Source organism: Urocitellus parryii, chromosome 8, assembly GCF_045843805.1.
Source record: "Urocitellus parryii isolate mUroPar1 chromosome 8, mUroPar1.hap1, whole genome shotgun sequence".
In the NCBI taxonomy this organism is placed as follows: Eukaryota; Metazoa; Chordata; class Mammalia; order Rodentia; family Sciuridae; genus Urocitellus; species Urocitellus parryii.
Genome location: NC_135538.1, coordinates 53,214,137 through 53,228,416, shown reverse-complemented (window position 1 = coordinate 53,228,416; position 14,280 = coordinate 53,214,137). Strand labels below are relative to the sequence as shown.

General features: G+C 42.0%; 1 protein-coding gene across 1 annotated transcript in view; it reads left to right on the top strand.

Annotated features, from left to right (window-relative positions):
• Armc2 (armadillo repeat containing 2) overlaps positions 1 to 14,022 on the top strand; it is a 110,148-nt gene extending 96,126 nt beyond the window's left edge. Inside the window, exons 14-18 of the mRNA XM_026389622.2 lie at positions 3,030 to 3,152; positions 3,589 to 3,702; positions 5,699 to 5,831; positions 6,305 to 6,465; positions 13,865 to 14,022. Of these exons, the coding sequence (XP_026245407.2) occupies positions 3,030 to 3,152; positions 3,589 to 3,702; positions 5,699 to 5,831; positions 6,305 to 6,465; positions 13,865 to 14,022 (689 nt within the window). The remainder of the gene's footprint in view (positions 1 to 3,029; positions 3,153 to 3,588; positions 3,703 to 5,698; positions 5,832 to 6,304; positions 6,466 to 13,864) is intronic.
• Positions 14,023 to 14,280: the final 258 nt, after the last annotated feature.

Here is a 14,280-nt window from a genome sequence, read left to right as displayed (position 1 = left end):
TGTGAATCATGGTAAAAATAAGCAGGGGGTTCTGTGCACCTTCTTTTACCTCTCTTTGCTCAAAAAACCATTGAGATTCTTGTTTAGGTCTCCTAAAATCCTGGAGCCACTAGGATATTTCTATAAGCCAGGAAAAGAGCCCTCACAAGAACCTAACCATGCTGGTACCTTGATCTTGGACTTCCAACTTGCAAGTTCAGGAATCCATTCGGAAGCCCAAAATAATTTGTTTTTGGTTTATTTGCTTCCAAGTATTTAATCCCAAAAGAAGGCAGTTAGGGCCTTATTTTTTAAAATTTTTTCTAGTATTTATGAAGTGTCTCCTGTGTACTTGCCCTGTGCTGGCTGCTCTGGGTGGAGGGAGCGCTGGCTGAAGGCGAGGATGCACCTCCTGTAGTGTAACAGATGACTGCATTTTGCTTTGAATGTAGTAAGTTATTAAAAGGCTGTTCTCTTTAATGAAAAGGAGGAGAAGGCCAAAGGGCAACCATTAAATCAGAAAGTTTAAGGGCTAGCAGAGTCCTCTGACTCAGCTCACCGTCCCCCTCCTTGTTCCCTGAGGAACATTGGTTTCATCCAAGAGGTAAAAATCACTTCCTATCCAATAAAACATTGAGGGCTGGTTATGGCCAAAGGTGTGCTCAGGTGCTGAGGTGGCTTCCTCTGGCTGGGCAGGGCTTCTGGAGGAGGTGGTGGCAAGTTAGAGAGGGCATCCAGGCCCTAGGTGGACATGTGTGGGGTGGGAGGTAGAGGGCTGTTCAAGTTGCTATAACTAGCTTAGTATTACCAGGCTCAGACACTTCCTGTGACTTCCAACCCTTACAGCCAACTGCCTGTCCCTCTTCTCTTGGACAGTGCTTCAAGAGGTCCTTAAGATATTTCAAAACTGAGCTGGGCAAAGTGGTGCACACCTTTAATCCCAGTGATTCAGGAGGCTGAGGCAGGAGGATCACAAGTTCAAGGCCAGCATCAGCAACTTAGTGAGGCCCTAAGCAACTTAGTGAGACTCTGTCTCAAAATAAAAAAATAAAAAGGTCTGGGGATGTGGCTCAGTGGTAATGTGCCTCTGGGTTTAATCTCCAGTACAAAAAAAGAAAAGAAAAGAAAAAAGATCTGAAGCTAAACTCATGACCTGTCCCACAAATTGGTTCCCTTTTCTTGCACATTATTTCACTTAATTCAGAGAATGTGTTTGACATCTGTATTAGTCAGTTTTATATCACTGAATACCTGAGATAATTGGCTTAATAAGAGAAAAGGTGTATTTAGTTAGCTACTTAGTTTTGGCACTGGGAATTGAAGCCAGGGGTTAGGGTTGGTTTGAGGTCAGCCTCTGCAATCCAGTGACCCCATGGAAACTAGCAAGACCCTGTCCAAAATAAAACTATAAAAATGTCTGGGGATGTGATTCAGTGGTGAAGGGGCAAAATCATCTCAGGACTTGAGTATTGAAGTTTCGTTCACTGATTTGTTCCTTCATTCTCACATTCGGCAACTTATTGAGCACCCACTGTGTGCCAGACACTATTCTAGGTGCTGGGAATGCAACAGTGAATAAGATAAATAAATATCTAGCTCTCTTGGACCCAGTAATTTAGGGCAGGAAGACAAACATTTAGCACACCTAATGACAGGTAGTCAAACATGCTGTGGAGAAAATTAAAGCAGTTTGAGGGGAAGAGAATAGTAGATGCTGTTTCATAGAGGATGCTAACACCTGGAAGGAGAGTGTTCCCAACAGAAGGGTCAGTGGTGCGAAGGTTCTCAGGCAGGGTCTTGATAATGAGCTCAAAAGAGCAAAGAGACTGGTGTGGTTGGCCCTGGAGCCCTGGGAGGTGAGGAAAGGGCAGCCCAGGGGGGCCTGGGCCAAGTGAAATGGCATCATTAGTGGGTTGTGAGATGGGTAACATCAGTTAATTTATTTATTCATTTGTTTTTGTGGTTCTGAGGATTGAACCCAGGTCCCTGCTCATGCCAGACAAGTGCTCTACCACTCAGCTACATCTCCAGCCCCTAGCTGACTTTCTTTATTTTTTATTTTTTATTTTTTTGGTTTAGTACTAGGGGATTGAACTCAGGGGCACTCAACCACTAAGCCACATTCCCAGCCTTTTTTTTTTTTTTTTTTTTTTTTGTATTTGATTTAGAGTCAGGGTATCGCTGAGTTACTTTTAAAGGATCATTGCACCTAGCAGGGTCTTGCTGCACCCAGCCCCTAACTTACTTTCAAAAGATCACTGAGTGAAGAATAGATTCCGAGCCAGGCGCAGTGGCACATGCCTGTAATCTCAGCAGCTTGGGAGTCCCAGGCAGGAGCATTGCAAGTTCATAAGCCATTCTCAGCAATTTCGCAAGGCCCTAAGCAACTTAGTGACACCCTGTCTCAAAATTTAAAAGGGGGTGTGGGTGGTGGGTATGTAGCTCAGTGGTCAAGAGCTTCTGAGTTGAATCCCTGGTACCAAAAAAAGATTTAGATGCAAAAGTGGAAGAAGAGAAGCTAGTGGAGGTGGAAGATGGATGGCCTGGGGTGATAGTGGAGAGGGGATGTGATTGATTTTGTGTGTTTAGAAGCAGCATGATGGTTATGGGTGGATCATGACCTAAGGACTATTTTGTAGGGAAGTGGGGGCATGGGGAACAGTGTAGATTCCCTGGTGGAGTCCCTGAAGGACCTGAGGCCAGGGGCACACTGCTGGCATCGGAGACAGTTCAGCTGAGGTTTCTTTTCCTGTGCTTTACTTCAGACACAGGGTTTAGACTGGCTGACCCTCCCAGATACCCTGGATGCAGGATGGAGCTGAGTGCCCTGCCCGCCATGACCAGGAGTGGCCCCTTGCATTTGGTGCCTTTCCCTGCAGGAAGAGTCACGGGAAATAAAGTGTCAAATAGTGTTTCCTGTGCACAGACCTTGCCCGGGCTACAGTCTGTCCCCAGCTCTGCTGCTGCTGCGGTTCTGTGGCATTGCCTCTACCCACGCACAGCGCACAGAGCACAGTGTCTCTGACTCCTCTCTCCCCACATTGTTTCAGAATACAAGTCCCTTGACGAGTGTGAGGAGCTGGTGATCAATACTACAGCAACAATCAACAATTTGTCTTTCTACCAAGTGAAGAATTCCATAATCCAAGACAAAAAGCTATCTATTGCTCAATGTAAGGTTCAGAGTTGTTTTTTGGATGGTTTTGATTTTATTAACTAAACACAAAACTGGAGGCAGTACTATTTTCTGACGTCTAAATATCTTAGAGCTTGATTTGACTCTTAAAAAATTAAAATGTGGGGGGAAATTAGTTTCTTAGTTCTTGCTGAAATCTCTTAAAGTTTGTATTTTATTATCATTTTTTTAAAGAGAGAGAGAATTTTTCAGTTTTTGGTGGACATAACATCTTTATTTTTATTTTATGTGGTGCTGAGGATTGAACCCAGTGCCCCGCGCATGCCAGGCGAGCGCGTTACCGCTTGAGCCACATCCCCAGCCCCTTTTATTATCATTTTAAGTTCTCAGTATTTAGTATGAGATTGGTCTCCATTAGCCTTTACATTAAAACTTAAATGAATTGATTTTATTTTTCTGGTCACCAAATCCAGTGCTCTTAAAGCTTCTTGTGAGTAACAACATGGATGGAATCCTGGAAGCTGTGCGTGTTTTTGGAAATCTCTCCCAAGACCACGACATCTGTGATTTCATTGTGCAGAACAATGGTAAGTTAATGACACGTCAATTCATAAGCACACACTTCTGCCAATTAGCAGCTAAATGGTTTCAATGGGATACATGTTTCTGCTTTGAGACATGTAAAGCTCTATATCCTGTCCGGCATGTGAGGTGCTCAGCTCAGGAAGCTGGGATGGACCTAGGCAGTGTTCCCCTCTCTCTTGTGAGTGGCCTTCAAGTGCTGACATGGGAAGGGCAATGTGTTTAATGGAAATAAGTCAGCTACACTCACCATTTCTTCCCATAGGGACAGGTTCAAGAGACATTTTCCTTAATGCACTGGAATATCTATTACATTTTGCTTATAATTGAAAAAAAAATGGAAACAACCCAAATGTCCACCAGCAGCCAAGAGGATAAATACAATATAGATCACTTAAACACTTAAACAGGAGCAAAAAGCTAGTGATAATAGGATATACAGAGAACAATGCCACCGATATAAGTTTTAAACTCTCTTGGGTATTGCTTATGTATATGTATTCATGTAATAATGGTATAAAGCATAAATGGTGTTTGGAAATGACAAATTCCATATTTAAGACAGAATTTACCTTTGGAGAGGGGATGAGATGTCCAAAGACATAAAGCTGGATCTGTAATGTTTTATTTATTTATTTTAGTTGACAAATAAGAGTTGTATATATTTATGGTGTACAACATGTTTCGAATGTAATGTTCTATTTCTTAAACTAGGTGGGTGGCATGTACCCAAGTGTTTATACTAACCGTCCTCTTTGTATATCTCACATACTCCATGCAAGAATAATTTAAAAAATCTAATTATCCATATTCATGATAGAAAATTTAGATAATGCAAATTTTATAAAAAGCATCAGCAGCAGCCGCCTCAAACTGTCACCCATCGCCATATATCTGCTAACATTTTGGTGTGCGTTCTTTGGGACCCTCGTGTATGTGATGTAGCCTTTGACAAGCTCATTGCCCCACCCAGTCAGTAGGGCTGAGGCCAGAACAAAGCAGAACCTCACAGGTGTACTGTAAAGTAGGAGCAGGTGGAGCACACTACGTATCCACTCCCCCTGTAATCTTTGCTAATCCCCACAGGGGACCAGAACGCAGGACAAGCAGTTCCCAGTTTCATTTCCTAGGAAGACGGGAACACAAATCCACCAGGTCCAGAGCCTGTCCTGCCCTAACATGTCCCTACAGTGAAAGCCCTGCCTTGTCGTAGGTGGGTTTCCAGTAGTCGAAGCATCTTTTCTTATACGTGGCCCTGGGGACGCATCAGGGAACTTCTGGTCAAAAACTGACTCTGTTTAAAGAGTTGCTCCTGGAGGTTCAAAATTCTCTTCAGGCTGGGTGCATGCCTGTAATCCCAGCGGCTTGGGAGGCCAAGGCAGGAAGATTGTGAGTTCAAATCCAGCGCAACTTATGGAGGCCTTAAGCAGCTCAGAGACACCCTGTCTCTAAGTAAAATACAAAAAGGCTGGGGATGTGGCTTAGTGCATAAGCGCCCCTGGGTTCAATCCCCGGTATTAAAAAAAAAAAAAAAGTATCTTCAGAATAACCCAAAGTAGAAATGATGTCACAGGTTCCCTCTTTTACACCAGAAGGGAACCTATCACAACTGGGACAGGGAGCTGCTACCTGGGTCGGTTCTAGTGGTTTGGGTCCAGGGAAGCTGGGGAGCAGGCTTCAGGGTGGTGAGTGTTGGGGAACCCACTGCTGGAAGATGAATACAGACTTAGGAAGAATGAGGGGATCTGGCTCAGTGGTAGGGCACTTGCCCAGCATGCATGCACAAGGCCTGACTTTGATCCCCAGCATCATTAAAAAAAAAAAAAAGAAGACTAAAAGACCAACAGGAAGAATGGGTTAAGCCCATAAGCCCACTCACAGGGGTTCTGGTTTCTTAAGCCATCCCACTGCGCTCCATGCCCGCCCTGTGCTGTGCTAAAACAAGATACAGCTGGGACCCCTGAGCTCTCTCCCATCTGCGTTTGTTCTCTGCCTTCCCAGTACATAAATTCATGATTGCGCTGCTGGATGCTAAGCATCAGGACATTTGCTTTTCTGCCTGTGGTGTTCTCCTCAATCTCACTGTGGATAAAGACAAGCGGGTCATCCTCAAAGAGGGAGGCGGCATTAAAAAGTAAGTTTTAAGGCATGGAATCCTGACTCAGATTCCGAAGACATAGTTTTCCTAGAGGCGTAGGTACCTCCTGTCATTCATTTGGGGCAAAGGTATTTCACATTTGGAAGCCCCAAGCTGGAGCTAACGAGAGATTTTGGTTCCATTGGACACTTGAAATAATTCCAAAGTGGGTTATCGTCAGACACAGTGGTGCACACCTGTAATCTCAGTACCCTGGGGAGTTGAGGCATGAGGGTTTCAAATTCAAGGTTAGCCTAGGCAATTTGGTGAGACCCTGTGTCAAAATTAAAAATAAAAAGCACTGGGGATATAGCTCAGTTTTTTCCTAGTATGTGTGAGGCCCTGGATTCCATCACCCCTGCTAAAAAAGGAAAAAAAAAAAAAAAGAGGATATTGTTACTTTGTGGCTACTTAAATATGTAATAACTTCTGACTTATTAACTTCTCAATTTGACTTTTCATTAATTCAGGTTGGTGGATTGTTTAAGAGATTTTGGTCCTACTGATTGGCAGCTGGCCTGCTTGGTTTGCAAAACTTTATGGAACTTCAGTGAGAATATCACAAAGGCTTCATCGTGCTTTGGAGATGAAGACACCAACACACTCCTAGTCCTGTTGTCATCATTTTTAAGTAAGTGAGTATGTGAGTTTTATCAACGTGAGATAAGAAAAATGTTTTCTGTGACCTTTACGGGCAAAGATTGGTCTGCATTTGGGTGGCTGTTTTTCTATAAACAACTGGAGAATGTTAAAGATTATTATAATTTGGAAATACCTGGAAGAGGCTGTTATTTACAGAAGGATTTTAACTCCTTGGATCCTGCCATGATTTATTCTATGGACTTAAATTTTTTTTTCTATAGGCTGCATAAATATTAGATCTCAGCATAATCCTGGCATGGTGGTGCATACCTATTATCCCAGCAGCTTTCAAGGCTGAGGCAGGAGAATTGAAAGTTCAAGGCCAGCCTCAGCAACATAGTGAGGCCCTATCTCAAAAAATTAAAAGGGCTAGGGATGTGGCTCAATGGTAAAGCACTTCTGGGTCCATTCCCCAGCATCCTTCCCCCCAATATATATTATATATATTTATGATCTCAGCCTAAATGTATCTGTTGTTTAAAAGTATGCAAACAATGTTGTAATTGAGAAAATGTGATTAAAAAGCTACTCTGAATTGTCATGCTTTTAAATGAATCTATACATTTTAATTAGAAACTATGCTAAAAATGTCATGTGGAGAAGGGTCTGTGAAACTATTTGGGGATACAGTGGGGTCCAGGGCCATAAAAGGTAGATACTGAAATTTGTCAAATCAAAGAGGTTCATTTCTTATATTTAAACCTTTTTTTATTTTTAGGATAATTTTTTTTTCAACCTGAGTTTGATCTGGAATAAATGATTTGGGTCAGTAAATGAGTGATCCTTTTCCCCACTTGCAGGAACCATGCCCATTCTTGCCCAGCCTCTCTGCTGGATCTGTGAGGCTGTGTGGAATGAGTCGGAGCAACAGGTTCAAATCCTCCTGTCTGGTTTTGGGATGACTGGACAAGAGGACCTCCCCTGGCCTGTCTTTATATCCCTAAAATGGGGGAGATGATAATACCTGCCTGCCCCAGGGAGTGAGTTGTGAGACTCAAACAAGTATCCTGAGAGTACAGTGAAGGCCTGTAGTCAGACAATTCTGAGTTTAGGTCCTTGTCCTCACAAATTTTTAAACCTTGGTTTTGCCTTTCTGAATTTATATTTTATCACCAACCACTAACATGGGGGTGACCCATGGAGGGTCATTAGGGTTGTAAATGAGCAGATGTGTACCAAGAGCCTAATACCATGTCTGACACCTAGCAAGTTTTCAAAAGATGGCTAAAGTGCTTTATAAATTCTAAGTGTTGTAACGATATATTACTGAACAGGAACCAAGACCTAGGTGTTGTTCAAATAAACAGTTTTGCTAGGCTGTTGTGAAGTTTGCTTTTCCAGGTAAATACAATTTTGCATGTTTTTAAAATACTGAATAAGACCAATATAAGATTTTAAATGATTGAGATTCACAGTCAGCTTTGTGAAGGGTGCAGGAAGTAGAAGTGCATGCTCAGGTTGCCTTAATTCAGTTCTCAATAAGGACAGAATATTGAAATCAGCTGTGGAGTTAAAGAAAAGACCCGCTGGGCCCATGCATGGCAATTCTGCTTCAGGAACTCTGGGGGGAGGCTGAGAATCTGTGGTTTATGAAGTTCCACAGGTGAGCCAATGTGGTGGTGCTCCCGGGGAATCCCAGGCACTCGGGAGGCTGAAGCAAGGATCACAAGTTGGAAGCCAGCCTCAGCAATTTAGCTAGGCCCCAAACAATTCAGTAAGACCCTGTCTCAAAATAAAAATAAATAAATAAAAAGGGCTGGGGCCGTGTCTCAGTGGTTCATTGCCCCTAGGTTCAATCCCCAGTACAAAAATAAAATAAAATAAAATTCCACAGGTGAGTCTGATATGCAGCCAGGTTAGTGAGGAGGTTAAGGAAAGGATGCACAGGGAGAAGGAAGCAGGAAACCAATACTGTCTAAGCCTCCAGGAGAAGCTCTCGGGAGCCAGAGTCCCCAGAGGCCCTGCAGTGGCAGTGCCCCCTTTCTAGAGACCCAGCTCTGCTCTCTCCCTGCCGTGATGGAAAAGGCTCCCTTCCCCACCTCTCGATCCCTCCAGACTCCTGCTTGGTCACTGCTCGAACCTCAGGCTTCCCCCGGCTGTACTTGTATGCATCTCCCGTGTCTCCCCTGTGGTTTGCATGCTTTTCTGTCTCCCACTCCGGGAGATGTGACTGGCTCAGTGAGTCATTCTCCTGTGGTGTAAAGGCTGCTGCCTCTGTGACAGGCTATTGTGACTTCCTTTGTTACTTCAGTCTGGGTGATCAGCTATGAAAAGCAGAGGATGAGACCACAGGGCATGAAGACCCATCAGAAGAGGGCGTGGGTGTGGCCAGCTCCTCAGGAGGAGGCAGTAACCTGGAGGCTTCCCAGTAGCTGGCCTGCTGCCTCCCATCCCTTCTCAACTTTGCCTTGCGGCCACATTGGGCTTGAACGCGTTTCTCCAGCCTCTGGCCTCTGTGCATGCCCTACACCCTGCATGGCTGTGCAGACGCTGCTGCCCTTGCAGGCCCTAATAGCTTATGAGGCCCAGGGCCATAGTCTCCCCATGGGAATCTGCATTCCTTTCAGAGCAGTTAATGAGCCCTGTGGTTTCTCCTGTATTCTCCTGTTTTTGTGTTTATTTCCTCATTCCAACTGAACCACTTTGGGAAAGGATAGTCCCTCCTTTGAAGTAGGTGCTTGGTACATGCTTGTGGACTGGCTAGCGGTAGTGGTATATCTTTGTTGTAACAGTGATCTTGGCTTTCGGGTTTGGTGGGGAGGGTTGGGGTTCTATTTGATGTACTGGGGATGGAACCCAGGACCTTGTGCACACTAGGCAAGAGCTCCACCTCTGGGCTGTGCCCCCAGCACTCAGAGTGCTGTATACTTTTAAAAGCATGCTCATTTGTCCTCACAAGATGTTTCTGAGGTTTACTAAGTGACAGATGAGGGAAGTCGGTCTAGAAGGCTTAGGTGACTTACCTAAGATTATACTGGAGTGAAGCTAGGACTTTTCCTGAGACATTAAACATGTAGCCTGTGTTTTTCTGCCGTCCCATTATATAGTACACCCCGACTCCACCCCATCCCATGGAAGGAGACTGCGTATGGATAACAAAAATAAACACAGTTTGATCAGGGAACCAAGTCACTGGACAAAGCATGACAGTTCTCAGGGTGACCAAGAGCTCTTCTTATGAATTATGAGGCCTGAGCCCTGGGGGCTATGTAGTCTATGCTGCTTCTTGGCTTTTTTTTGTAAGCCATTACTTCTGACAGGGTCATGGCTGTGTCTGGCTAGTTGGGCATCAGCAAGTGAAATGTGATGGGGTGAAAGCATACTTGAATTCAATTCTTTTGCAAAGGTAGCTTCAAAAACAGGCTATTTTGGGGCTGGGTTTGTGACTCAGTGTAGAGCACTTGCCTAGCACGCCTGAAGCACTGGGTTCAATTCTCAGCACCACATAAAATAAAGGTTATCGTGTCCACCTACAACTAAAAATCAAATATTAAAAAAAAAGCTATTTTGAAAACAGGATGAACTGTTAAATCACAAAAGCCATGTTGAGGTAAAAGTGCTGTTTTTGAAAAGAATGGCCAGGCAACTGACACAGTCATCAAAGTTACCTAACTTTCTTGCTGTGGGACTAGGAAAAAGAGTAATAGTCTTCCACAGCAATTGAAATGTTGATAGCAGTTCTGAAAAGAAGCTTAAAAATATATCATCTAAAAATTCCTGGTAAACCACAGTCACTTCTTCTAAACTCATTGTTGGTGTGTTTATCTGGGCCTTCTCAATGATAGGCCCTGGCTCTCTAGAACATAACAAACTCCTCAGGAAGTTGACAGGTGAAGATGGGTTTATTGTTGCAAATGTACAGAACACTGGGTCATTGTGTGCTCCTTATAAGGTGCATGGAACCTGGCACCCAGGTTTTGTGACAATCGTGGAATTGGACCCAACCTTCCAATTGGAGGATCATATTGCTGGGCCTATGCCAAAGATCCAGTAGGTGCTTCTAGAATGGTGAGGACTGTGCCTTAAGAGAGATTGAGCAGGGCAGTGACAGATCCCGCAAACAACTAGCTGTGCTAAAAAGCAGACGAGGAGTAGGGGAATTTCATTTATGCTATAGGACACTTGAACTGTAATGATACTTGTGTTATGATTACTAGCAGCTTTATTGTTTTGAGTACTGGGGATTGAATCCAGGGGTGCTTTATCACTGAACTACATCCTCAACTCTTTTCAATTAAAAAAAAAATTATTTTTTTTTTTTTGAGACAGGCTGTCCCTAAGTTGTTTAGGGTCTCACTAAGTTGCTGGTGTCGAACTTGCAATCCTCTTGCCTCAGCTTCCCAAGTTGCTGGGATTACATATGTGCACCACTGAGCATAGCTTCTTTGAGTCTTTTGATACTTTCTCATACCTTTACCCAAATTTTAATATTTTGAAATGTGCAGTACACAAAGAAAGCTTAAGAATGATTGTCTATCTGAATCGGTGCTTCTTCACATTGTGAGTTATGAAATTAACTTAGTTGGTTGTAACCAACCTAAACAATGAAGTAGCAAAGAAAGAAAATATTAGAATATATTCTATGTAGTAAGGGTAAGTAGTCTTATCATTTGTTTATTTATATGTGAATGTCCAAATGTATATATATAGTCATGATGTAAAATGTTATTTCTTAACTGTGAATCACAGTAAGTTTGAAAATCATAGATGTACATTTTAATCATCACTTTGCTGCTCTTTATAGTACAAGTTCAAAATTTTAATACCCAGGATAATATGATACTTTTTAATATATTTGCTAGTTTTTGAAACTTCAGACTGTGTTTCTCTTGCTTGTAGCTATTGGCTAAATGTATTATCTTGTCTAACCCAAATTGTAATAAAGATGATCTGAGTATGGAGTAACTGATTTCTGTATAGGCTGGACCTCAAGGAAAGTAACGGTCTTAACATTAGATTAAAAGGGAAAAAAAAAGGGGGTTGGGTTGTGGTTCAGCGGTAGAGCGCTTGCCTAGCACATGTGAAGCACTGTGTTCGATTCTCAGCACAGCATATAAATAAATTAATTAAAAGTCCATCTACAGCTAAAAAAAATTTAAAAAAAGAAAGAAAAGAAACTGCTAGATGCACACACACACACACACACACACACACACACACACACACACACACCTGTGATCCAGCTTCAGGAATCGAAGACAGAAGGATTCCAGCCTGGGCAATTTAGTGAAAGCCTGTCTTAAATTAAGGAATAAAAAGGGCTGAGGGGTGTCACTCAGTGGTAGAGAACCCCTGGGTTCATCCCTAGCACTGCAAAACAAATAAAAAACGAAACAAACAACAACAACAATCCAAAAATTAACAGATTTCACCAAAACTATCAAATCCAAGCAAAGCCTTGGGCAGAGGAAGGGACTACTAAATTCTTGGGCCACAGTGCTCACCCCTAAGCAGCCTGGGAAAGAAGGGCACAAAACAAGAGTATTATTTTCTTAACAAATATTTAGTGCTCAGAAAATCTAGAAAAGAATGCACAGAAGCTGATCTAGATACCCAAAGTCACGTTGCATCTAGCAGGCTCTTCTCACTGGGAAAGAGCAGAACAGGAAGGGCTTTGAAGACATCACTGTTTTTTCTTCCCATCAAGGCCCTAGTTATCTCATGGGTGGGGAGAGTCAGGTTTGCTTATAGGGTCTCCATGGAGTGCCTTGCTGAAGTGTTTATGCCTGCTCGGAGCTTATCTCAGAGCTGCATAGCTGTCCACTTGGTAGCAGGGGAGGAGGGGAAGGTACATACTGGGATTCTACAGTCCCTATCTTATGCTGGGTGGTGGCAATAATGCCCTTAGTGCCAAAGTACACATTGAGCGTACACAAATATCCAGTGTAGAAAATCTGATGTAAATAGGATTTTTAAAAGGATTTTTTAAAATACAGTTTTAATTGGCCCTATGGAAAAAAATGTTTGCAAACTGTGCAACTAGCAACATTTATGGTTTTTTTTTGAACTTGTGGTTGCTATTTAAGAAGTCTGCCCATCTTCTGACTGGCAAGCCAGCATAGAATCTTGAATGGTCATTCACTTTCCTCCTTGGGTTGGATATACTTATGGTGTTCACCGAATTCAGGGTGCCTTTGCATTAAGAATAAAGTTGTAATTTTGCATTTTATTTTTACTTGTGCTTTTCCACATTATCCATGGTTTTGCTTGGGACTATGATATTCTTTCTTAAAGTACCCCAGTTTTCAGTTATTGGGGAGTGTGAGGATGGATTGTTTTTTCAAAGAAATATATCCCAGCTGCTTTGAAGTCAGCAAAGTTCTAATTTTCTGTAAAGTTTATTTTTGCTGTGACCTGGGTCTCACAGATGGCTAGGCAAATGCTCTATTACTGACTTCCATTTCAAACCCTTCAGGAAAGTTGTTGTTGTTGTTGTTGTTATTTTATACCAGCGATTGAACCCAGGGGCACTTTTACTACTGAGCTATACCCCCAATCCTTTTTATTTTTTTTATTTTTTTGAGACAGAGTCTTGCTAAGTTGCCAAGGCTGGCCTTGTTGAACTTGTGATCCTCCTGCATCAGCCTCCTGAGTCATTTTGATTATGGATGTGCTCCATGGCCCTTCATAAAAATTTAAAGTGTCAATTTCAACTGGCCTACTTTCCTAACATTTCCTGACTCATTTTATATCTATCAATTATTGAAATAATTAACTTGTGCATGTAAGGAAGAAATCTTACTTTGTTTATTCTGATAAATTGTGATCTGACTTTCGGATGCAAATTTATGTAAAAAAAATTTAGTTGAGAAAAGAGCTCAGTTTAATCGTTTTTTTTTCTTTTTAGAAAATTGTTGCCCATTTAAATTAAAAGACTAAAATATACTTATTTTTAAATATTTGTAAAGAACAAAGGAGAGTAAAGAACTTTTCCCATTTAAAAAAAAAAAAAAAAAAAAAAGCCTTTTCCGCTGAGTGCAGTGGTACATACCTGTGGTTCTAGCTGCTCTACAGGCTAAGATGGGAGAGCACTTGAGCCCAGAAGTGCCATACCAGCTTGGGCAACAGAACAAGACCCTGTCTTAAAAAAGAGACAAACAGGGCTGAAGTTGTGGCTCAGCAGTAAAGTGCTTGCCTAGCATGTGCGAGGCACTGGATTCAACCCTCAGCACCACATAAAAATAAACAAATAAAATAAAGGTATATCGTGCCCAACTATAACTAAAAAAAAAATCGAAAAAAAAGTACAAACAAAAAATCTTATGTAGTGTCATGTTGTTATTAATGGTGACCCAAGATGAGTTTAATTCATGTCATCAAAAATTCAACTCTTTTCAAGAGGATTACATTTTCAAATAATTGCTTTAATTCTCATTTTTCTGATACAGATGAAGAACTAGCACTGGATGGCAGTTTTGACCAAGACCTAAAAAACTATCACAAACTCCATTGGGAAACAGAATTCAAACCCGTGGCACAGCAGCTTCTAAACCGAATTCAGAGTCACCACACCTTCCTGGAGCCCTTGCCTGTTCCCTCTTTCTAACACGACACAGATTAACAAGAGAAAAACAGGAAGTCAGGTCTCCCTCATTCTTAAGAAGTGGTAACAACTGTGAACATTTTTCAGTATTAACAAATATCGAATGTTTTTTCAAATACCAATTTTAGTGAGTAGCCTGAACATTTTAGAAAGAAATAAGCATTTCCTCTTGTTAGGTATTATAAAAAAAATTCATATACATGTTATATTTTCTGCTATGAGAAATGTGAGATGAAAAATATATGCATTTTTAAGTAAATA